General features: G+C 39.2%; 4 protein-coding genes across 15 annotated transcripts in view; 2 read left to right on the top strand and 2 right to left on the bottom strand.

Moving 5' to 3' along the window:
- The window catches only part of wrap73 (WD repeat containing, antisense to TP73), a 12373-nt gene extending 3654 nt beyond the window's left edge, over window positions 1-8719 (top strand). For all 3 annotated transcript variants that reach the window (XM_020089364.2, XM_020089363.2, XM_069526112.1), the window contains exons 5-13: window positions 4282-4354; window positions 5120-5223; window positions 5511-5597; window positions 6340-6474; window positions 6854-6931; window positions 7014-7116; window positions 7212-7337; window positions 7488-7679; window positions 8171-8719. In XM_020089364.2, the coding sequence (XP_019944923.1) occupies window positions 4282-4354; window positions 5120-5223; window positions 5511-5597; window positions 6340-6474; window positions 6854-6931; window positions 7014-7116; window positions 7212-7337; window positions 7488-7679; window positions 8171-8283 (1011 nt within the window). In that variant the 3' untranslated portion in view covers window positions 8284-8719. The remainder of the gene's footprint in view (window positions 1-4281; window positions 4355-5119; window positions 5224-5510; window positions 5598-6339; window positions 6475-6853; window positions 6932-7013; window positions 7117-7211; window positions 7338-7487; window positions 7680-8170) is intronic.
- A 175-nt stretch (window positions 8720-8894) lies between these two features.
- tprg1l (tumor protein p63 regulated 1-like) lies at window positions 8895-13556 on the bottom strand. The gene is made up of 6 exons (XM_020088769.2): window positions 13155-13556; window positions 12883-12974; window positions 12569-12619; window positions 12345-12470; window positions 11523-11676; window positions 8895-10941 (listed from the first exon to the last, which is right to left on the bottom strand). The coding sequence occupies exons 1-6, from the start codon at window positions 13380-13382 to the stop codon at window positions 10747-10749; spliced, it is 846 nt and encodes a 281-aa protein (XP_019944328.1). The 5' UTR covers window positions 13383-13556; the 3' UTR covers window positions 8895-10746.
- Window positions 13557-13604: 48 nt separating this feature from the next.
- LOC138410441 (uncharacterized) lies at window positions 13605-19006 on the top strand. Of its 2 annotated transcripts, none has more exons than XM_069526114.1 (6): window positions 13605-17142; window positions 17294-17335; window positions 17457-17498; window positions 17715-17798; window positions 17898-18029; window positions 18112-19006. In XM_069526114.1, the coding sequence occupies exons 1-6, from the start codon at window positions 16866-16868 to the stop codon at window positions 18393-18395; spliced, it is 861 nt and encodes a 286-aa protein (XP_069382215.1). In that variant the 5' UTR covers window positions 13605-16865; the 3' UTR covers window positions 18396-19006. The 2 variants fall into 2 exon arrangements, with proteins under 2 accessions (XP_069382215.1, XP_069382214.1); XM_069526113.1 differs by having other exon boundaries at window positions 13607-17142; window positions 17448-17498.
- Window positions 19007-19093: 87 nt separating this feature from the next.
- Window positions 19094-23503, bottom strand: part of prdm16 (PR domain containing 16) — a 177544-nt gene continuing 173134 nt past the window's right edge. For all 9 annotated transcript variants that reach the window (XM_069526109.1, XM_069526105.1, XM_069526103.1 and 6 more), the window contains one exon: window positions 19094-22487. In XM_069526109.1, the coding sequence (XP_069382210.1) occupies window positions 22353-22487 (135 nt within the window). In that variant the 3' untranslated portion in view covers window positions 19094-22352. The remainder of the gene's footprint in view (window positions 22488-23503) is intronic.

The raw sequence follows: 23503 nt of genomic DNA on the forward strand, positions 1-23503 counted from the left end.
CTTCTGGCTTTAAAAAAAGAGAAATGAAGATTAATCAATGTTATGATGTTTGTTTGTTCTCATTTTGAGACATCTGCTTGTTTATCTGGAAAATGGTGTATAAAGGTCGGATAATGATTTTCTGCTTCACTTAACCTCAAACAAATGTAACCTTTAAGTCAAACTGGGAAGGGTGGGTGAATTCCCTTCAAGCAAGACACTCCAAATTAGTATTTATGGTCAAGTGCTTTATGAGCACCAGGCAGACCAGACAAGTCCTGTCAATATAGGTATTTTAAAGCCTGGGACTTCCCACTAGTTAATTAGCACTGAGGGAGCCCTTTGGATGAGAGGTGCAACTTCTTCAAGAACTTCAACTTCAAATGCCATGACATGGATGACTGAGAATCTTTACAGACACAACTAGACAATAGATTGTGATAACCTGATTGACAAGTAGGACCGCATCCTAACATCCTCTCATCTGTACTCACTCATTGCCTTTATCACCTGGCTAGCCCCAAGTCCTGCTTACTATTGCTTTCTATTGAGCATCCTCATGTAGTTGAAGTTGCCATGCTAATTTAACAGAGGGACCAGGCTACCACATTGCCAAGGGGCCCACTGAACTTACCTTCACCCTGGCCCAAGATTTCATTAAGGCTGTGCCAGACGGGTGTCCGTGTCAGGCTTAGATTTCAGCCTGACTCATAAACAGTCTGCTATATTAACTTGTTTATGGACAGCTGCCTGTGTTGTGGATTGTGCCTCTGTCTGCGTGTGTTTGAGTGTTTGTCTGTCTGTATATCAGTAAATCTGCTTAGTTGGCTATGTGTGTTTGTGTGTGTCTGTGTTTCACAGTGTTTGCCTCTTTTAACCCCAAACACAACATCTCTCTGATTTGTTCAATAATTCTTGATCTCACATTGTGACAGTAGGAGAATGACAAAGTGTACTGGTCACAGGGGCTTCATAGTCAGCCCTAGAAAGAATACAGGTGAGCACTGCTATCCCAGGTAGCTATAAATGCTCTTCAGCCATTCTTAAAGTCTGTGAGGTAGAACTATGGAAGAAAACAAAAAATCAGTTTTAAATTATAGTATGGCACCATGTCACAGATTTAATAGAACTTCACATTGCTGAAACCTAGCCTGTGTATTGTGAGACTTCATGCAAGTTGTCTCCTCTCTTTGAATTCCGATCGTTTATCTTAGGACCTCACAAAATGTCACGAGCACATCCATGTTAATCCACCTTTACCAGCTGAGGGGTGATAAACCGAGGGTGGAAAAACTCCAGCCAAGGACATCATTGAGCTTGACCTCTCTAATGGTTTTTACATTGTTGGGATCGGATTAGCAATAGCATTCTTGGCCAGTACCACTGGAGCCTTGCTAACATGTAGCATTGTTGGCAACAGTGCTACCGGACTAAACTACAAATGTAGGCAGCTGCTGCACTGAATCATGGGACAATAGCTTAGCCATACCTATGTGTGGGCTGTGAGAAGCTCCAGTTCCTTGGTAGAATCGTGAGGCTGTAACAAGAGAAATAAGCTATATTGGTTAGAGATGGCTTCATATGTGGAATGCCTACACTCTAATCCTCTGCTGACAGATAGGACTATATGGCATCAAATACACTCACCCATTCTCTCGCACTCGCCTAGGCGTGCAACAAGAATGGCTGATAGATGGTTTTATTCCAGGTTGCTGTCAGTAACTTAAGTCTGTAATTGATAGTCGTCATCATGTTGCCCACAGGCTGTCCTGTTGGGAATGTGGGGATTCTGCGGTTTTCTTGTTAATAATACTTTTTAATATATACAAAAATGCATGGACTACTAGAAATTAGCCACACTTGTCCTCAAAGGGCCTTAAAAAAGCTGTTTTATAAAACAATAATTTGCAAACTATTTTGTAATAAATTTGAATACGTCTGAGGCAGCATCTCCTCATGATACATTTTTGTGCTTGTAGTTATTAAAAAATTCAGAAAAGATTTACAGTACTTGTCTGTAATATCACGGCGTACCGAACACTATTTGCATTTATGCTAACCCAGGCACAGTCATGAATTTTTCCAAGTCTGATGGATAAACAGCAGCTGTGTGCCTTTTAACACCACCCTCAAGTCCGTAGCCCCAGATCCACATGCTGCTGCTCACCTTTGGTGAGGATACTTCATCTAAAGTGTGGCTTTACCAAGTTGGGATCTTATTGCCTTTAACCCCACACAGAGAAGCATTTCCCACCTATTTTCCTAACGGTACTCTCCCTCCCCCCCGTTTAGAGTTACACTGCCTTTCGGGGCTTGATCTACCCGCATCCCCCACGTGTAGGGTTCAAGGCATCTAAGAAGTGCTAGTGTGTTTGTGTTTGAGCAGTGTTGACACAGGTTGCCAAGGCACCAGTCTGCGGGGATGTCCATGAAGCTTGCAGTGATTTGTTATTACAGGGCTTACACAGCTGGATGTCGCGACCAAACAGGAGGGTTGACACTTCAGCTCAGTTACGTGTCAGACGTGGCCCAGTTCAAATGTCTGTCTGGATACTGTGATGAAAGCCTTGTCACTTCAATAGTTTTAGCTTTACACACTCTGAAATATGAAATATTAGGTGAAGGTAAAACATTTAATGCCCCACAGAATCTTTTGAAAAATTATTAATTATTGTTATAGATAAATCTTTTTGTGTGTATACTCAGGAATACTTTTTATTTGGAAGTGAAACGTCATTGCAACAATATAATATGGTGGTACAGTACAGTGCCTTAATCTGCAAACAATATTAGTTAATTTCATGTTTTTATTAAACTCTTCACTTGTGATTTATTTATGTTTGATATTTTATTTGCATAACTTACATTTACATAGTACATACAAATACATAGATAAAATGTACATGGTGCAGCAGAATGCAGAAAGACTTATTTATGAGCCTTTACCTTATTAATGTTAAAATTGTATTGTCTGTTATTATTAAAAAAGGGGTTGGAACAGTAGATCTCTCTTGTGAACACCTTGACACACAGACAACTACACAATCACACAGCAGATTTTTCAAGTGTCTCAAAGGTGCTTCTTGTTTCTTGAAGTGCAAGTAGCTGCATTTCATAGTATTTGGTCATAATACGCTGTGCTGCTGGCTGAAGGCCACCTGATTTTGTTGATATCAGTCTTGCTGAAGTGAGACTGTTAGGTATTTGAGTGACTGCTGTCAAAGCTGAACATTACCACGTGTGGTCTCTTTGTTATCCCAACTTGTTGCCAGATAATTATACTCTGGCACTGCTTCTCGTCTGTGGGAATGCACGCAACCTGCTGGCTATACTTACTGTTAATTTGTCACACTTGTAGCAAACATGTCTAACATAACATCACAGCCACTAAATGGATGGGCCCGATTTCCCACTTGTTGCTTTGGATCTCTTTATTTAATATATCCTCGAGTTCTAATTGAATCATTATAATCTCTTTTGATCCTTTTAAGTGACTACATCACTTAAACATATGTGGTCATTTCCTATGTGAAGTACTCTGATAGACAGCACTCCACTCAGGGCCAGCAGCACTATCCATCTAATGATGGATGAGCTCCATGTCAGTGTCCCATACCCCTCACAGAGATTTATCAGACCTCATCAAAGACATTAAGACACTGTCCACAGACATTAAAGGACATGGTGGACGACGCTGTAATCTGGATCTGCCCAACTGACAGACAAGTCTATGGGTTTAGAGGAGCACTTAGAGACCTCATTAGCCTAGTGGTCTGGTTGATTGAGCTTTTAATAATAGGCTGCTTTTGGCACCCAGTCGTTATACTCATATATTAGATCATAGCCTCAGATATGATCTTGTTATAGAAAACTTGCTGAATATATATCATACAAACTCTCCAATGGCAGTAGAGAGGGGATCTGGTCTTAGTGGTACAGCTTGTAACAGATCTCTTCTTCAAAACCAAGTCTCTAATGGGATGCTTGGGTAAGAGTCAGTCGGATGTAGAATGATTATTGTCTAAACAAAAATCTAAATATTCCTTTGAGGTTATTTATAGACAGTTACAGTCTCCAACAGAGAGCACCAATAAGGATGTTTTCTATTAAATTTCTCATATAGCAGTTTTCCTTTTTTGTTTGTTTGTACTATATACATGCTAAAAATGAACACTGGCTAATATTAACAAACTCCCAGTCATATATAATCGTATCAGTCTTCATCATGTTGCATATCTCAGTATACAATATATTGATATATATATATATATTTTTTTTCTTTTGTCTCTGGTACCTTGACAGCTGAGAGTCACCGTCTGGTCCCTGTGCACTAAAGCTGTGTCTTACATCAAGTATCCTAAAGCATGTCAGAAGGGTGAGTATGAGAATTTTATTGTTTAATTTATTTCTTCATGGCTTATGAGTGTATCAGTATTACCAGGAGTACCTGAGGACAGCACCAGCGGTATGAGTGCCTTAGCACGCCCTGTGAATCACATGCCGTTCTTTATCTTGTGGCATGACCCTGGGTATGTGGCCAAACTATGGTCCCCTCTGCTGACAGCTGTGCCTCTCTTCAGTAAATGGGGCATGCTCTTCATAACAGGCCTGTCAGCAACTAGGGGAAGAATGATTGTCTATGACTCTCCCCATTTTCCACATGCAATACTATGCCCCTCTGCAACCCACATATTCTCACAGCCGTTATATAGATAATATGACCGTGATAGTTACATACCACCAACCTGATGGTGCCAAAGTGTTAGATTATTACTTTGAAATACTCAGGAAAACCACAAGGCTACATTTTCAATTGTCAGAATTTATTTTTCACATTCACTTGTAGCCAAAACATGGTGTTTTGATCAATGGCAAATCTTTTTTTCCTTTTTTTTTTTTCATGCCTTTCTGCTGCTAGGGTCTCAACTTATGAGTAAATCCCAGACTTATATAGATTTTCTGGGGGGCAGATGCCAATACCTATATGATACTAATATATTGGCTTTGTATTTTTTAAACTATGATTTCTCAGGTCAGATTCATTGTCATTGTAAGATCTTTTTCATACTTGTGACTATATGCAGCAACTGGTAGTTGTCTAAGTAGTTGACTGCTTTTATCCACCATCTGTCATTCACAGGTATAGATTTTAGTAAAGATGGCTGCTATTTGGCCTTGGCTGAACGCCGTGACTGCAAAGACTATGTCAGTGTTTTTGTGTGTGACGACTGGCATTTACTCAGGGTAAGTAGAACATTAGGATTGCGCTCAAGTTTAATGACCATTTATATATATGTACTGCAATCGTGGAAGAAACCTAACTTTGAGTGTTCAAAACAAAACGGTGTAAAAGCTTCACTGCCACTGATACTCCAAATGCAGTATTTATTCTTTATAGTTGTTGATGACCAATATAGCAGGTAAACATTTATCATCACATCGAGACTTGCAAATACTTTAATTTAAAGTTAATGAGATCAATACTATGATGGAGTTATGTTGTAAAATAATTCAATTGAACTATGTTACAGCATTTTGAGACTGAGACACAGGACCTGGCAGGGTTGGAGTGGTCTCCCAATGGCTGTGTGCTGGCAGTGTGGGACAGCTGTCTGGAGGTGAGGTAGCTGCTTTACAGACTTAATAATCGACAATAGAGTCATGTACTTAAACCTTACTGACAGTTTTGTTGAGCAGAAACTTTGTCTTTCTACTGGATTAGATCACTCTGTTAAGTGTTAGTTTGAAAACAGACTTCTTATGGAGGCCACTGTTCTACACTTAGACAGAGGGTAACTGTAACTGTGCAGACAAGGGCCTTCATTAAAGGAGACTACCTCATTTTCAATAGTTCGACTTTTGAGGCCTGTTTGACATATAACATCTGCTGACATGATATCATCATATATTATATGATAAGTTCACAAGTAAAGTGTCTCTGTATACACATGGATGTAAGATTTCTTTAACTTTAATTTATTTTGTTATTAAGACCAAAATCTGCAGTACATTCTCCCCAGAAGGAAACACCTTTTTTCTTTGTGCATACACTGAATGTAAAAGACTGGATTCCTTATAGATATTATTTATATACATATATATCCATCCATGTTGATTTGTATTCACCAGTCTGCAGAAATTGTCTGTCTCCATATAACCAACCCTGGACACATAACATAGAAAATATGCATCGATTTAAAAGCACAAGCTGAAAATGTGCCAATTATAGCCTTTTTAGTTGTATTGTGTTATTGAAGGAACCTCTTGTTATTGGGAAAGTGCAGTAGTTGTTTTGCATCCAGTGGTGGCGGCAACAGAATGAAAGAACTGTTGTTTTGTGTGTTTGTTTCCTCTTCTTAGTACAAAGTGCTACTGTATTCTCTGGATGGCCGATTGCTGTCTATGTATAGTGCCTATGAGTGGTCGTTGGGCATCAAGTCAGTGACCTGGAGCCCCAGCAGCCAGTTCCTGGCCATCGGCAGCTATGATGAAAAAGTATGGAAAACTCTAATCTAAAGAATATTTAATACTATAATACTACCAATACTAAGTATTTCGCTTTTTTTTTTTTTTTAAAACTGACCTTGTTCAGACCTGGTATAAACATGAGTCATCCGATCACAAATGGTCAGCACCAAGTTCAAGTGTTGAAGCACTTAGATCTGATCACTCAGACCACATTGGGAGGTGGTCTGGGAAACGTGGATACATTCTATTTGAAGTGAATCTTCTTTTTCAATGAATCAAACTTATAACACACATGATTTTATTTTTTAGTGCTCTACAAACCTGTCAACAAAGTTTGATGTGTAAAAGTGGAGTTCTCCTTTAAGAAATTTATGCAGTTATCAATATCATTACAATATCATTTCAGGTGCGTATCCTCAATCACATCACATGGAAGAAAATCACACAGTTTGACCACCCTGTAACCATCAACAGTACTAAAGCTGTGAGTATTTCTTTCAGTCATTCTTCATGATAAACATAGGAGGCATTAAAGTTCAATTATTTACTGTTTTTTGTTTTTCTAGGTTGTGTATAAGGAAGTGGAGAAAAGGCCAGCTGCTGGAAGTGACGACCTGTCACTACACAATATCACAATTGGCAGAACCCTCTTTAACACCCAGAGCAAATGTATGTCTGCGTCTCCCCATTTTTTTAAGAGAAGGTTTCATCAAGTAACCAATTTTGGTTAAAGACAAACAAAAATTTGTTCCTTGCTCTTCCAGATGAGATCTGCCCACTGCCAGTCCAATTTCCTGTGGTCAAACCAGACCCAGACCGAGCCAACCCTAAGATCGGAGTCTCTTCCTTGGCATTTAGCTCAGACAGTCGATATCTAGCTACCAAAAATGGTACGATTTCATTTCATTTGACCCTCATATTCTTAGTCAGCAAAACTGTATTATTCCTGTTTATAGCTCTCACATTTTTTATCTTGCACCTCAACTCTTCACAGCTCGATAAGCAGAGAGTGGTTTTTGAATTAGTTTTTCTGTTTATAGATAATATGGCCAGTGTCGTCTGGGTGTGGGACATGCAGAGGATGAGCCTGGAGGCTGTGCTGGAGCAGACATCAGCTGTGCGCTGCTTCCAGTGGGACCCTCGACGCCCTCGACTGGCACTGTGTACAGCAAACACCAAACTTTATCTCTGGTCACCATCAGGCTGTGTTTCTGTCCAAGTCCCCACTGAAGGTAACGTGCTCTGTCACTGACAACTGAAACTGTGAAGCAGCTGGGATACACAGCTGCATTATGTCATTCTCAGATGAACCATAATGACCTTTCCACCAGAGGTCACTGTTTCAGTTGTTAAAGACTCAAACACGTTGAAATCCTGTCATATGATATTAGACTAATCCCAGTGAATTGCTGGCCATTGTTTTCAGTATTACTCTCCAATCTCAAATGATTCCCTCCTGTTCGGGGGAAGATTGACCAGATTTCAGATCAGATTTGTTTTGATTCATTTTATCCTTTTTTATTAAAAGTGGTACAATTGGAGCCATCCTCTCTTGCATATATAGATTTATTTATTTAATGAGGGTGGCTGTGGACTATTACCTGGTTGGACATAACCTGCTTCAATTTCAATTAAAACAATAAAAACTGGGCTGTTCTGTACAATTGACTGGTTGTGTGTATGTGGGTGTGTTGTCATCACAGTCGTCTATCTCTCCCACCAGGTGGTTTCCAGGTCCATTCACTAAGCTGGCACTGCAGTGGAGACTCTCTGATCCTGCTTGGGAAGGAGCAGCTGTGTTTGTGCTTCATGGACACTGACCAGGAAGACAAGTAAAACACACAAAAACACAGGGATAAAGAATGACTGAGTTCACAATGACACAGTTCAGGCTTATGTAGCCACAAGCACTTGTCCGGGAATGTGTTATGGTGATGACCAAAAGACTGTTGGAAACACTCCTCCTCCAAATCCTACTTTTCATGTTTTTTACTGCACCCGCTCACCAAACTCTTAAGGCTCTCTGTGCAGGTTGCTGAGATGTTCCTTTTCTCGTTGAGTTGAAAATGTTTTGGATACATATAACTTTTTTAGTAGATACATTTGTACTGAAGCACTAGTTCCTAACACTGTGAGAAGATAGATGTTTACAAGGTTTGATAGCTTTCTCTGAACTTTTAGTTTGACCTATTTTGTATGAAAGTCTATTTTCAATAAATGTGTCATAAGCAATACACCTTAAAATGAGATAATAAAATGTTGTGCATCATAACCATTTGTGTGTTCCGTGCCACATAATAATGGATTTCATGTCGCTGTTTTTATGAAAACGATAGATTTCAAACTGATAACACCTCACAACACTCAATCTACAACACACACAGTCCCTAAAGCTTGTGTTACTTATAATGTTTTGTCTGCTCGGAGGAACAAAGACATGAGACAGGTTTTTCAATGCGTCATTTTAAAGCAGTTTTTTATGACATGAGTTACACAATCTTTAATCTGCAAATACTGCATCACTACCGGTAAAATTAAATTTTTGTTACCCGCTATGACCAAACTGAAATGCCAGCAAGAGTCCAAACATCATATAAACAGGCAGGACTAAATATATTATGACCGTATTACTTGGCTTCAAGGCCTCATCTGTCTGAATGCTGTTCCATTTATAAAAGCCAACTCTGGACAGCCTCTTGAACTGTAATCACATTGTTGCAATAAGAACTCAATGTAAATGCACTTCTTTACAACAAACAGAGCTGAGGCCCCGATAAGAACATTTACTCTTGTCCATTGTGCCGACTGTGCTACAAATATCTAGGACAAAAAGTAACTCTCCTCATGTTTGTGACAATAAGTTAATCCCTCTCAAAATCCGTAAAGAAAACTCTTCAGAACTGGCAATGAAATATTAATTGCTCATGTATTAACATTAACATAACTGCACATAAATAAAATCTTATTAGTATTTACAAATTTCATTTTGGATAATCCTTTAAAAAAAACATCTGTCATGCAAACTCAACGTGCAAGACACATGCACAAGTTAAGACCAGAGAAAGGCATTTTGGGACACAAAAAATCATTGGCATTGTTGAGCATGAAAATATGGTCTGTTACCTTTGGTAGCACAAAGATGTACTATAGGGTGCAGCTTAAGAAAGAAAAATCACCTAAATCCTATTAACAAGAAACACAACGTGTAGTTAAGTAACTGATACGAAGCTCTATTTGCATGTAATTCATTTTCTAACATTATTCTCACTGCAGACGTTAATGCATCTTGCATGTTGAAGAACCATGAAGACAACTTACAAACACAAAGACATGTTTACAAGTTTGTTTTGCATAAAACATTTGTAACATACAAGAACATTTGAGCTATAATAGCTAGTGCAGCTCATCAAGAGGTACAGCAGCTCCCTAGTCTGAGCAAAGACATAATTCAGGCAAATGTAACATGGTGGCGTAAAGACGCTCACTCTGACCAATTCAAGAGGGGAAGGTGATTCATCATTTCTACAGAACATGTTTCATTAATTCTTAAATGTGTAACTTGGAGCTCTTCAGTGTGGAAGTGCAGATCTTTGAACAGTTTCCATATTAGTAACATTTATTACAATAATCATGTGACAAGACCTTTATACACAATCCATCAGCTGCTGCTCCTTTCCAAGAAGCTACGCTATGGCTGTATGATTGGAATAATACAGTTCTCCATAATAACCCCAGAGCAATGTAGCAAATGTGGAAAATATTCTTGACTGATGTTTTACTTTGACTGCTCTCTTCTTTGTGGCTTTTTTTCTTTCTTAACAAAGCTAACCTTTATCCCTGATGCCAGTACTCTTCTACCAAAATCTAACCATCGTAATAACACAGTCTGTCAGTGAGTGGTTAAACAAGGAGCATGAGGCAGCATGAAGCTCAATCTAGAACAAGAGCCGAGGTGATAAACTGATGCAAGTGCTGTCTCCTCTTTCCAACTTATCGCCCTCGATTTCACTGCTGATGTTGGATGTGTGAGCAGCTCCGTTATAGAAGGGAACTGTAGCGACTAAAAACAAATGAGTAGACAGTCCATGCAGTGCTGCACATCATTTACCTACATTAGGCTGACCTCTTGTCTGTGACACCAACATAAGGAGTTCTGCAAATCTCATGGGCCCAACCTACACACACACAGATTGTTTGCTCTTTACACTGCAGTGGAGCGACAGATTCTCTCAGACAGTGCAGTGTAACACAGACACATGGGTTTGAACGATTTTTTATAATTTGGAGAAATTGCAGCTTTTAGAAGCCGATCTTGCCTCGGGTCATGGAGTAGCCCAACTTGGCCTCATTGTTGATGAAGGACATAATGCCTAGATAAGTCTCAATGAGCAGGGGTCTTTCCAGGATAAGGACGCCGTTAGCCCGACCAGGGATGGGGTGCTCCTTATGGGCTTTCTTCACTGCCTGTACTAGCTGGGTCCTGAAATTGTCCAACTTTGCAAAGAAGAAAAACAACATGAGCTGTTCAAAAAAAAAACTTGCAATCAATTAAGATTTTTTTAAAATATTTTTGTAACGTGTCGAATAATGGATGTGATTGAGACTTTACAGCAAAGTAAAGCCTGTTTACTACATGCAGCAATGCAAAAGGCTCTGAATGAGAAAATGTAGTCATACCCCCAGAAAACAGCCCCAGGTGCAGATGTTGCCATGACAACAAGTAAGAAAAAACAAGCAGCTTCGAAAATAACTGTTCATAAATAAAGTCAGGACTTCACTGACATTAAAATGTATGAATAAGTAGCTTTCTCTCAAGGCATGAGTTTCATCTGTGAGGCTGCATCAGCCCATTGTTTTCAGTTGGACTGTAACTGCTAGAGCTGTGTTGGCCGCTCTCTGTGCCTGAATGAACTGCGGCACCAGTGGTCACCATTGTTTGTCTCGTAAAATAAGGTCAACACAGAAAAATAGCATGTCATATTTTGACCTTTGAATCCTCAAATAATCTATAATGCATTAGATTAACACCTCAAAATGCATTTTTAGTCTCAGTAGTAGTAGTTAAGAGATTATACCTGGCACAGAGAGGCGACCTTCTCATCAGCATGGGACATGGGGTGCTCCGTGAAGGTGGCGTAGGGCATGTCTGTGGACCAGGGGTTCCAGCGGTTAAAGAACGAAGCCCGAGGACGTTTGTCCCACTGCACGCGAATCCCATAACCCTCTCTCCTGTAAAAACAAAAAACAAAAATGGCAGTGTTTGAGTGACAAAAATTGGATCAACCAGTTACGAGGGCGACAATGCACCTCTCTGTGGATTCAATCTTTTTGTTTTTTATCTCCTCATAGTCTTTACTGCACATCTTAACCTTTGAGGAGGTTTTTTGTTGTTTTTTTTTTAAGCAAGAATATGCAACAACTGTGGTATGGATTACCATGAAACTTGGTGGAAGGATGCAGTATGGGTCGAGGAAGAACCCATTAAATCTGGGTGCAGATTCAGATCAGTAGGTGCAGTAGGTAATTCTTATTACTTTCTTTAACATTGCCAGACAAAGCTTAAAAATAGGGCAAATTTAGGGAAGTGATTTATGTAAATGTGTGTATTTTGGTGCAGGTTGTTTAGGCCTTGGCAGAGGTATACGCTCTACTGAGTGCCATTCTAGTTTTCTAAACGTTTCTATAAGTGATACATTTTTCAATCAGCTATTAATTGACAATATATACAAAATAATATTACCAATAATACCACACATGGACTGCTTAAAATAACTTTAACACATCAAAGCTGCAATATCTCACCTTATTATACATGCCACTTGCATGAGTGGAGTCTATCTCATATGACTTAAATATAATGAATACCAATTTGATTTTGGCAGACTTGCATGTCTTACTTGGTCAGGGATTTGGGGGGAAACTCAAATTCTCCGACTGAGAGGGTGTCGACAGCGTTGAGAGAGATCCTGACGACCTGCTGACACAACAGGTTGATGAAGTCGTACTTGCACACCAGCAGTGACCTGCCCGAACAACCAAAAGATGACGAATTGTGCCACACGCAATGTGGTTTCATTTCTTCTAAATTTGAGCCTCTGAACTACACACTTTGTTAACTCACCTGTCAGTTATCAGCACAAGTCTCTCCTTCTCATTGTTCCAGTGGTCGACTCTGTCCCACAGAAAACAGTTGACAATTTAGCACAATATAAAACCATGTCTTAATGATTTGGACATTACTGAATGGCACAATTATTTAACAGTTATAGAATAATAACCTCAAGATGAGGAGTGAAACAGTAATAAATCAGTTAGTAGCCTCAGTGAATGTCCAGCTGAAGTGACTGGGTATATTTTTACAATAAACCCTGGAGCACACAGCAGCTCTACATACAGATGCCTGATGTTTCAGTCACATGCTGCTGGGATACTTACTCTGCCAGCAGCCACACACTGAGCACCTCTCCATCCTCAGAGGGCAGTGCCACGGTCCTGATGTCGCTCACAGCCTGCTCGATGGTACCTGGCTGAGATCAGCATCACACAACAGCATCATAACACTGAGGACAGTGTCCCCTCACCCCTGCGGTGTCCATAGATCCACACTGTAACGCTTTACATGTCGGTTGTGTCCATTTACCACAAGCACCTCTAAAAAGCATTTGGTGGCTTACATGCACATCTAAATATAAGTGCGAGCAACTCACCCTGAACACGAAGTAGTCCTTCACTTTCGCCTGCACCGTGGGGTTGTGCACGATGAAAGGTGTGAGCGTCTGCAGCGGGGGGCAGCAGGCCACGGAGGCTCCGTGTCCCAGGCTTCGGTCGGCCTCCGGCGGCGTGAAGGCGACCTCCACCCCCTCCTCGGTCTCCCCGGGGTGGAGGATGGCAGCGCCGGGGCTCTCCGGGTCCATCGAGTCGTTGAGCTGCAGCATGGCGGTGCAGCAAGTGGCTGTTCGACGAGGAGCTTCCCGACGAGGTGTTAGATCAGAAAATGTCCATCCCAGGATGCAGACTCGCCCATTGCGCACCAATGTTTTGATTGTGAGGGCTACGAGGAAGTGGAGCCTCTTGCTTCACTTCCCCTCCTTAAAGGGACATCACGTATATAAACCTCTTTATATACAGTCTATGATATAAACCCAGAAATCTGGCGTCTCTCAGTGGATGAAGGCGATTGTTTCACAATTATCTGACCCATGATCATTAGATCATCTCAAACCAGGCGAAAGTTCGCTGATGAGCATCTGAATAACGTGATTTTCTTATTGTTACTGGCCTGTTTGTTTGCATTGGCTCTAATGTGAATTAACACTTTGAATTATGGGGCTAATGCACACTTTATGCAGTCTTTGTGCACAACAGATTTTTTCAACCACTTTCAAAGAATTTGAATTCAGCTTAAAGACTGAAGAGTTTTTTTTACTGTGAGTTTGCTTGTAATCTAAATTCTGGCATGTGGTATTTAACGTCCTTGAAGCCCCTGATCATTTCCCATGAGGTGATAGAAATGGCCCTAAAGTAGTAAACTGAAGGAAAGTCTTTTATTCTAAACCTGGCAGCCTGCAAAGCATATTGTATTAAAGGTCCAGGGTTTAAGATTTAGGTGAAAGGGATCTATTGGCAGAAATTAAATACAAAATAATCCTAGTGATATTTTCATTCATGTGTTTCATCTTAATATGAATCGTTGATTTCTTTACATTTGAATGGGCCCTTTATTTTTAAATACTTTATATGTACATCAGGAGGGGGTCCTCTCTACGGAGGCCGCCATGTTTTTTACAGTAACCCCGACTGGACAAACTATAAACACCTTTTGAGTTTTTAAAACAACTGAAAGTTTCCACGGGTTCTCTATCATGTTTGTAAGGGGAGGGTGAAGTGAGGGGTGTTACAGTAAGTGGCAACATGCAACTTCACCACTAGATGTCACTAAATTCTACACACTGAACCTTTAAAGGTCCAGTGTGTAAGATTTAGGTGAAAGGGGTCTATTGGCAGATATTTAATGTAGAATAATCCTCATGATGTTTTCAATAGTTCGTTTCATCTAAATTATATGAATTGTAGTTTTCTTTACACCAGAAAAGGCTCTTTATAGTCAAATACTTTATATTTATATCGAGGGGACCCTCTCTACGGCGGCCGCCATGTTTTTTACATTAGTCCAGACTGGACAAACTAAACACCTTTTGAGTTTTTATGACAATTAAAGGCTACCACAGTTTATTTTTCATGTTTGGAAGGAGAGGGTGAGGTGAGGGGTGATCAGCTGCAACAAGCAATTTTAACACTAGATATCACAAAATTCTACACACTGTACCTTTAAGAGTTTACGATATTTTGAAATAGACAAAGGTTGTGATTATTAAAGAGATTTCAGCCGTAAACCAACATATATGACTGTTCTTTGCGAAAACAAATTAATGCTGGTTTTATTATCACATTTATAAAAAATATTTATTTATTTATCTAGATTTATGAGCTGAACTTGGCTCATAACGCCACCCAATGTTTTAAACCCTCTTTGACCAGGGTCAGTGCTTTCGATTCGACCAGTTGGGACGTCTCTACATCATGACATTCATGTGGATTTGATAAAGTTAACATGCTCTGATCAAAGGCCTGACCACCAGCAACCGCTCATGACTGTGGATAGCTTTGATCATTTCCAAGCCTATGTTGATCATTCACAAACTCCAGTAATAATATCATTGTTTAGAGACAAGTTATTGCTCTTTATCTCTGAGGGGCTGATAACAAAATGACAGACACAGATAAGACATGCACTGCATACATGTACACATTAGAAAAGACTAAAACAAATAATACACCAGCTGAGCTCAGTATATTTGGAAGGGACTATTTTCAGATGCAGATTGAAATACATTTGGCACAGACTGTACTTGGTTTTTAGAAGAGCAGGAAGGAGTCTGTGTTTAAACCAAAATAAATCACAGTGGTCAATCTTGTCATAATGAGGAAATGTTCTATATGTATTAAATCGTTTTTGGACACACAGGTTCTTTGTGGCACACAGTAAAATGCTATTTGAGGTGTTGATACAGACTACACACGTAAGTTGAATCAAATCAGCGGTGGTCTCCGTCTTCATTGGATTATATATGATTAGAAAGGAAATTATTTAAACAGTGGTTGTGTTTGGGGAAGCAAGCCAATAGGAGTTCCCCGTTTTTGCTCTGGTTTCTTTCAGCTGTGTAATAAATTACCTTTTGCAATGGTTGTGGTGATGTGGTCATGACAGGGTTTGGGTTAGAGTGCAGCTAAGAACACCATCTATAGACCAGGTTTTCAACAATGGCCAATGCAACCTGCATTTATTGCACCAGATATTAGACTTGCTCATGTCAGTGCGGACAAATGAGTGTCAGATCAGATCAATTGTACACGTGAGTGCTGCAGCCTCCACTAGGTTTTTTTGTAGCATTGTGTTGTTGCCTTTGAAAAACTAGACTTTATCCCCCTGATCGATTTACTGAGGAATCAGAGAGATAACAATTATCTTTATTATGCTCAGAACTTTGTTTTCTCTAGAGGGTTGGTTTATCTAGATCAGGGGTCACCAACCTTTTTGAAACTGAGAGCTACTCCAGGGGTACTGAGTCATATGAAGGGCTACCAGTTTGATAAACTCTTCTGAAATAACAAATTTGCTCAGTTTGCCTTTAGTTAGATATTATTATTAATGATAAATGATCTATGGGAAGACACTGATCACGTTAATGATTTCTCACAATAATTATCAACAATGACGAAACAAAGTGGGAAACAGATAATATCAATATTCAACACTCTATTCCTATTAATCTCAGCAATTGTTTAAATTTTAAGATGATCACTTCTACAACATTTCATGAAAAATGTCTCATTTTCACTAGCCACTGACAAACTCTTTTAACAAATCATAGTCAATAGTCAACTTCAATATGGGAATACAAATTTGACAGTATAAAAAATAAATAATTAAATTTAATTAGAAACGCATATCAAATTTTAGATGCAACAGGCCTGTGGGCTACTCATGTGGTCCTTGGGGGCTAACTGGTGCCTGTGGGCCCCGTGTTAGTGACCCCTGATCTAGATCAATCAATGACCTTTTGTATTGTATTTCCAAACTCTAAAGTTACACAGTGAGATATCTTAGGCCCTCACAACATAGAAAATATGCTCAGTTAGAATTTGAATGAACTTTGGATTCAAAGGATTTGGCCTCTACATCACAGGTGAATTATTTCCATTTATGTGCTGTGTTATATATAAATAAGAAGTTTAATCACCTTCACGTGTTTCTGATAAACAACTTCTGGCAATGATTGATCAGGATAGGACATTATTTAAGGATGGGATTAGTACAGATGCTACAAAGCTGAACTGGACGCTCTGCCAGTCTGAGGATGGAGGTGACAATGTTTTTTCCACTGTTGCTGCTGATCTGCTCTCACTCCACAGCTCTTCCTCAACCAGAGTCTGACAATGAGATTACTCCTCTTGGAAAGCCAATTGACAACCAGGCGAGGCAACCTGCAAATGGATCTCAACAACAACAACAACAACAACAACAACAACAACAAAAACTCTGCCCACAAGACATCCATGCCGTGCTGAGAGAGATGAGCAGTTTGTTGGCTGAGCAGAGGGTGGAGCTGAGGCACTTACAGCAAGAGAATGACGGTCAGTGAGTCAGGCAGGGGGCAGTGAGAGGAGCAATGGTGTTGATACAGGAGATTTTACACAAACTTGTAAAAGATCATTTACATCATTTACAGGACAGACATGTGTGGCAGGACTTTGTCTCATTACATTTTTTTTCTACTACAAGCAGCAAAGCTGAGGGAACTGGAGAAATTAGAGCAACAAGTCAAAGGTACATGTGTGTATGTATATATATATATTTCAAATATATATATATATATATATATATTTCAAATTCAGACATGTGTGGCAGGACTTTGTCTCATAAATTTTTTTTTTTCTAGCACAAGCAGCAAAGCTGACGGAACTGGAGAAATTAGAGCAACAAGTCAAAGGTACATGTGTGTATGTATATATATATATTTCAAATTTTAATAAAGCATGTTATTCAGTTTCTCAGTTGGACAGTATGGTGTTAAAAATTTGAAACATGTTTTAAGTTTGTAGTTCCAAAGCAAACATTTGGAGGAAACAAGTTAGGATTAAATACTTTGTAATACTTTGTTTTTCTGTATTTCTCATTGCCTATTTGTTGATGAATTACACTTCAGAACAGGCAGGAGAACTGACCACCATTAAACAAAGGTCAAACGTGACAGAAAACCAGGTGGAGGCTCTGAGGAGAGAAACAGAAGGTTTGTGAGTTTAGAAATTCATAATAATAATAATAGCTACCATATGACTTCTGTATAACATCAGCTGTGCTCTAAAATGATCACCTGTCTCTTTTTCAGTCAAACGCGTGGCCTTCTCCGCCGCTCTGTTGACTTCAGGTGAAATATTTATCGGACCATTTAATTCATTCACTAATCTGGTCTTCAGACATGTCATTACAAATATTGGAAATGCCTACAACCCAAACACAGGTACTGAAATAATTTTCATTCTTGGAAATGTTGACTTTGACCTGTTACAATTCTCTTCTCACTATAAACAAATATCCCACAGGTTTTTTCATTGCACCGGTGAAAGGAGCCTACCACTTTGAGTTCTACATATGTGGACTAGGAAATCCTTCACATGCTTCTGGTGCCGTGTTGGTCAGAAATGGACAAAACATTTGTATTGCATATGAGCATCAGTCATCCAATTATGAGAAATCTGCTAATGGTGCCACGCTGCTGCTAGAGGTCGGGGATGTTGTGTTTTTGAATCAGTGGAGTAACTCAAGGATATATGACAATGGAAATCACCATAGCACCTTCAGTGGTCATCTGCTTTTCACCATGTGAGGGAAAAATCTAAAAATGATTACAACTGAAGCTTATATTTCATATTTTATATTAACATTTGAATAAAAGCAGAAATATATTGCAGTGATATTTGGGGACATTTCTTTAACATGTGTTAGTTTCAAAAAGAAATATTTATAATTTATTGAAAGAAAATCAAGTAAACCCAGTGATGGGATGTAACAAAGTTCTTTTACTTTGTTACTGCACTGAAGTACATTTTTCATGTATCTGTACTTCACTTGAGTAGATTTATTTTCAGGTACTGTTTACTTTTAATCCGTTACATATATTAGCAAATATCTGTACTTTGTACTCCACTACATTTTACATTGCAGTACATGGTCACACAGTTTTTTAAATTTTAAGTAATCTATCACAACAGGGGAATGTTTTTTGTATTTTTGGTTAAATGTTAAGTGTGTAAGATGGATGTGATTGTAAAAAGTCAAAAATCAGTTTTCCAGAGAACAAGGTGACTCTTAAAAAGATTAGTTGGTCCAATAGATGGTCCAAGAACAAAATGTATTGATTGACTAAAATGTAAAATATGGAAACGCTCACATTTGAGAAACTGGAACTAGAATTTTCTTGATAAACAATTTCGACGATTGATTTGCAGACTTGTCTTTTTGATTGATTCGTTCTTTGTTTACCGCTCGACTTTCAGCTCATGAATACACAGTGGAATCCTCATGTAAAAAGCACACAGGTTTTATTGCATATCAATTTCATGTATAAATTCTTCATAGCATTGGAAAGATTACATTTGGTATACATCGCTATTCTACAGAATTATCATCAGTCATATCTTTTCAATGAAATTTCTCTAAAGTACATCTTCAATAATCACAAGCATCAAAAAGAACTGCAATTTCAGAATTGTTCAATATTATTCTACAATCCTTTATTGTTTTTCATTACGTCTTCTCCCACAAGTCTTTACTTACGTCTTTCAGAGCCGCCTGCCCAGACGTCTGTAAGGCAGTCAAGAACTTGAAGTCAAACCTACTAAACCTAACCACATGTACAATAAGTGCATCTACGGATTTATTTTTTTCTTTCCTTTTTTTCTCATTTTTTGATTTGATACACATTTCACAAATGGACATCATTATGACTGCTAAACACGTCATGCACAATATCTTTTTTTTGTTTGTTTTCAATAAACATAACAGAGGAGATATACAACTCAGATCCAAACAAAACAAGCACCATCCATTTAAACCCATATTTTTCATTGATTTTTTTTTTCTTCAGACGAATGCACCATTGTTTTTCATTCTTTAAAATACTATACAGTCAAAAAGAAACAATATGTATATTTTTACTTCTCCTGTAACAGTGGGGGAAAAACAGCAACCATGTTCTATTATGCTGAAATATATTTCAGCGACCATCTGCCAGAATACTTTCTGAAGTTGGCAAGATGGAATACTTCAATGCCTTCGATGCCTTTGCTTTACACAGCGCGTGCTTATTACAGTAGTCCATGACATGAATTATTACATCTAGTCAACCAAAAAACGTAGCAACCCAAGTCTTTACATTTTATAACCACACGTTGGAAAACATTATGTGTTTACCATGAATGAGATCTCATCCAGCAGAATTATAAAAAGACTCCGGTCTATAGGAAAATGAGATGATGCAGCAGTCCTAGCATCACACTGCCACCTGCTGTCGTGAAGAAAAATTACAGTGCTTCCGTTAAAGATTTTTTTGTCTTTCTCTGCATGTTGAGCACAAGTAGCTCTTCTACTGAAAGAGGAACTAGTCAGAGAGTTGATCTGTGTTCTAAGCTCTAGAGACGTACGCCTTAATCAATGAATGGCTTGGACCCACGTGATTTAAGTGCTAGTTTGACAATACAGCATCAGGCCAAGTTCTCAAAGTCCCAGTAAACGCAGGATGGGGTCAGGGCAACAATCAACAACAACAATCACCCCCACCCGGCCCTGCCTCCTGCAGCTATCTACATTTATCTACAGTAAATGACCCATGACCTCCGTGGCACAGTGCCTCCTTTTTTTTGTAAGATCTCAGAAAGTACAGGGAATATACTCATGATTCAGCGTTTCGGTTTTCCCGTCCACACTCAACCAGAGTTTTTATTTCATGTGTTGGAGGGGCTGACAAGCAGAAATATAATACTATCTGTGGCTTAGTTTACTCTCTCAGTTTTTTGGGGTTTCACGAGAGCTCGTCTGCCTTCTTGCATGAGCAGATGTTCATGCAGATGTGACTGTGTGTGACTTTTGGACCATGTACAGTAATAAAGGACACGATGATGATTTTAAAAAAGAGTTTTTGTTGGATAAAGAAAATTCTAGCGTCAGATTCTATGTATAGAATATTGTGTTTACGTCAATTATTCATGACATTCAGAGTGAAGGTTGTCTCACTCTGCCCCACCTAATACTTCAACTCATTTGAACAAGACCAAATTCAGGGTTAAAATGGTTTAACTAAAATAAGAAAAAAAAAACACTGCAGGACGTTACAATGCCAAATAGGATCTACGATTAACTACGGCTATCTGTCACTATAAATAAAAACAGTTAATTTTGAGGGTTCTTTCCATTTTGGCACACTAACGCATCAAACGCAGCTGAGATTCAGAATCTCCCCCACGTCGTGATCGGCGTTCATTCCTTCAGCAACGAGAAAAGAGGGATAAAATGACTTTTCTTCATTTTCACTCCTCCAGTCATGATAAAACAACCAGAAATAAATACATACACACACTTCTGAAATCAGATACATAAGAGCGTAATAAGAAAACAAAAGAAACAAACTATGACAGCAAATGCAAGCCCCTTGGACATGAAATGATTGTCAGAGAACAAAACATTTTCTATGGGTTATTTGGCACATACCACTCTTGCTATGGACATCTAGGTTATTTTGTACATCATATGACAATATCATACAATTTTGGTCCTTCTCTAAAAATAATTATATTAACAATTTAGCACTGTGGTGCCTACAAAGAAACAATACTGTGGTATCTAAGAGGAAAGTAAGTAAATAAGATCGAACAAAACAAATGAGGATGAAATAAACAAGCAGAGAGAGACTTACTCTGTTTTCTTTTCGAGTGTGATTTGAATTCATTTTCTACATGATCAAAGTGGGTAACCAATTAGATGGCTGGTGTTCCCATGACAGCTCATTAAAATCACCAGTTGCTGTGCACATTTAAACATCGGACGCCATTTCCCCACGTAATCAAAAATCTATCAGGAATCAAAACAGTCTACTGCAACTGTCATTTCCTCGAGTAACATTTAGTGTGGTGCTGTTGGTGATTCTGCACGTACAATTGAAACACGATCAGTAAATGAGTCACCCATGATTGGTGGGGGTGGGAGGGGTGGAGGAACCTGGAGACAATAGTGCACGCGCCCACTATGTTCCCGGTGAAACAGCACCACCCTGTGGACATGCAGTGCTAATGCAGTGCTGATGCTGCAGTGCTTGTAGTAGCAGACTTTAGAGACTTACTAGTCGTTAAGTGTCTTTACGAGAGCCTCGAGCAGCGTCTCTGCCGGAGGAGCCTCGCCTCGTGGACTTGGGGAGGATCGGGTAAGAGGTCAGAGTTTCAATGCTGTTGAGAAGCATTCATCATGTCCTTCACATCAACAGGAGCTTCGCAGTGCTTTCTCTATGACAGAGTCTTGTGAGACCCCTCACCCAGGGCCATTCTCAACCCCCTCTCTTTTTCCATTCTCTCTCTCACACACACACACACACACACAAACACACAAAGGAACACAGACATCCGCACTAACGCATTTTTTCTATTTTGAATGTATATGACATTGATTTCTTCTCAGGGCCTCCACGTCCACTCAGCCACTTGTTTCTGTCCATTTACGAAACTTAAAGTTCCTCCCACTCTCGCTCCCACCTCTTCTCTCTCTCTCTCTCTCTCTCTCTCTCTCTTTCTCTGGTCTAGATGTGGTTGAGCGGGTGAAAGCTGCTCGTCTCAGACGGTCCACCTCCCATGCTCAGCCAAGCGTCCAGAGAGTTCTGGGAGGGCGCGTGCAAAGGGTTGTTCTCCGAGAGAGACAGCATCATTGCATAAGCCTGCGTGAGAAAACAGATGAGTTAAAAAGAGAAAACTGGTTTGATAGTCACATCTCTCCACTTTTTTACCTGTCAAGACATTTCAGGAATTATTATCACTCACTACTTATTGAAGATTTGAGAGTCTGCCTGTTAGTCAGCAGTATTAAAAAGTACTGGATGCATTACCATGACACTTGGTGGAGGTGGTGTGGGTCAGGAAAGAACCCATAAAATTCTGGATTTGGATCAGGCAGTAGATCCAGGAAATTCTTTCACTTTCTTTAACATTGGGAGCGAGAGGGTTTTTTCCCCTTGATTTCAAATGATAATGGATCTTAGCAGTCGTGTTTTTTTATATATTATATTAAATTTTCCAAATCCAAAATAAATCATCCAGAGTGAATGAAATGTGGTTTCATAAGAGGACCGTTGGGCCTTTTTTGTTTGTTTGTCAGTAGATTTACACAAAAACGTCTGACCGAATTTCCATGAAAATTTGTGGAGGGATGGGGTGGGGGCCAACAGAGAACCCATTAAACTTTGGAGCAGATCTGAAAAAACTGACAGTCCAGGATTTATTTTTTCTTACTTTCTTTAACATCATAAAAACTGCCTTTCTTTTTGCCATTTTCTTTGATTTCCCAGGAAATAATTCATGGATCTTGATGAAGAAATGTTGCATATTTAGAGAACTGACATGAGTGTGTGACATTTAGTGAAGCTTGATTAAATTAAAGGCGACTGTTAGGCCTTTGCAGAGATATGTGCTTGACAGAGTCCCACTCTAAATACAGCCTGGGTCTCATTTCTGAGGCTTTAGCCGTCACCTTTATAATAATATTGAGATTTTCTGTCGCAATGTTTCCATGTTCCCAGATCTCAACTTGTAATTATATTCTTACATCTTGATGCAAAACATTATGATGACTTTTCATAAGACTGTTCTTGAATATCATAGAAAAGATAAGAACAGTTAACAAAGAAGATGTTAGAAGGTTAAATGAGAGGAAAGACAAGAGGGGGCAGGACAAGGT

Source organism: Paralichthys olivaceus, chromosome 6 (assembly GCF_024713975.1).
Source record: "Paralichthys olivaceus isolate ysfri-2021 chromosome 6, ASM2471397v2, whole genome shotgun sequence".
NCBI classification, from domain to species: domain Eukaryota; kingdom Metazoa; phylum Chordata; class Actinopteri; order Pleuronectiformes; family Paralichthyidae; genus Paralichthys; species Paralichthys olivaceus.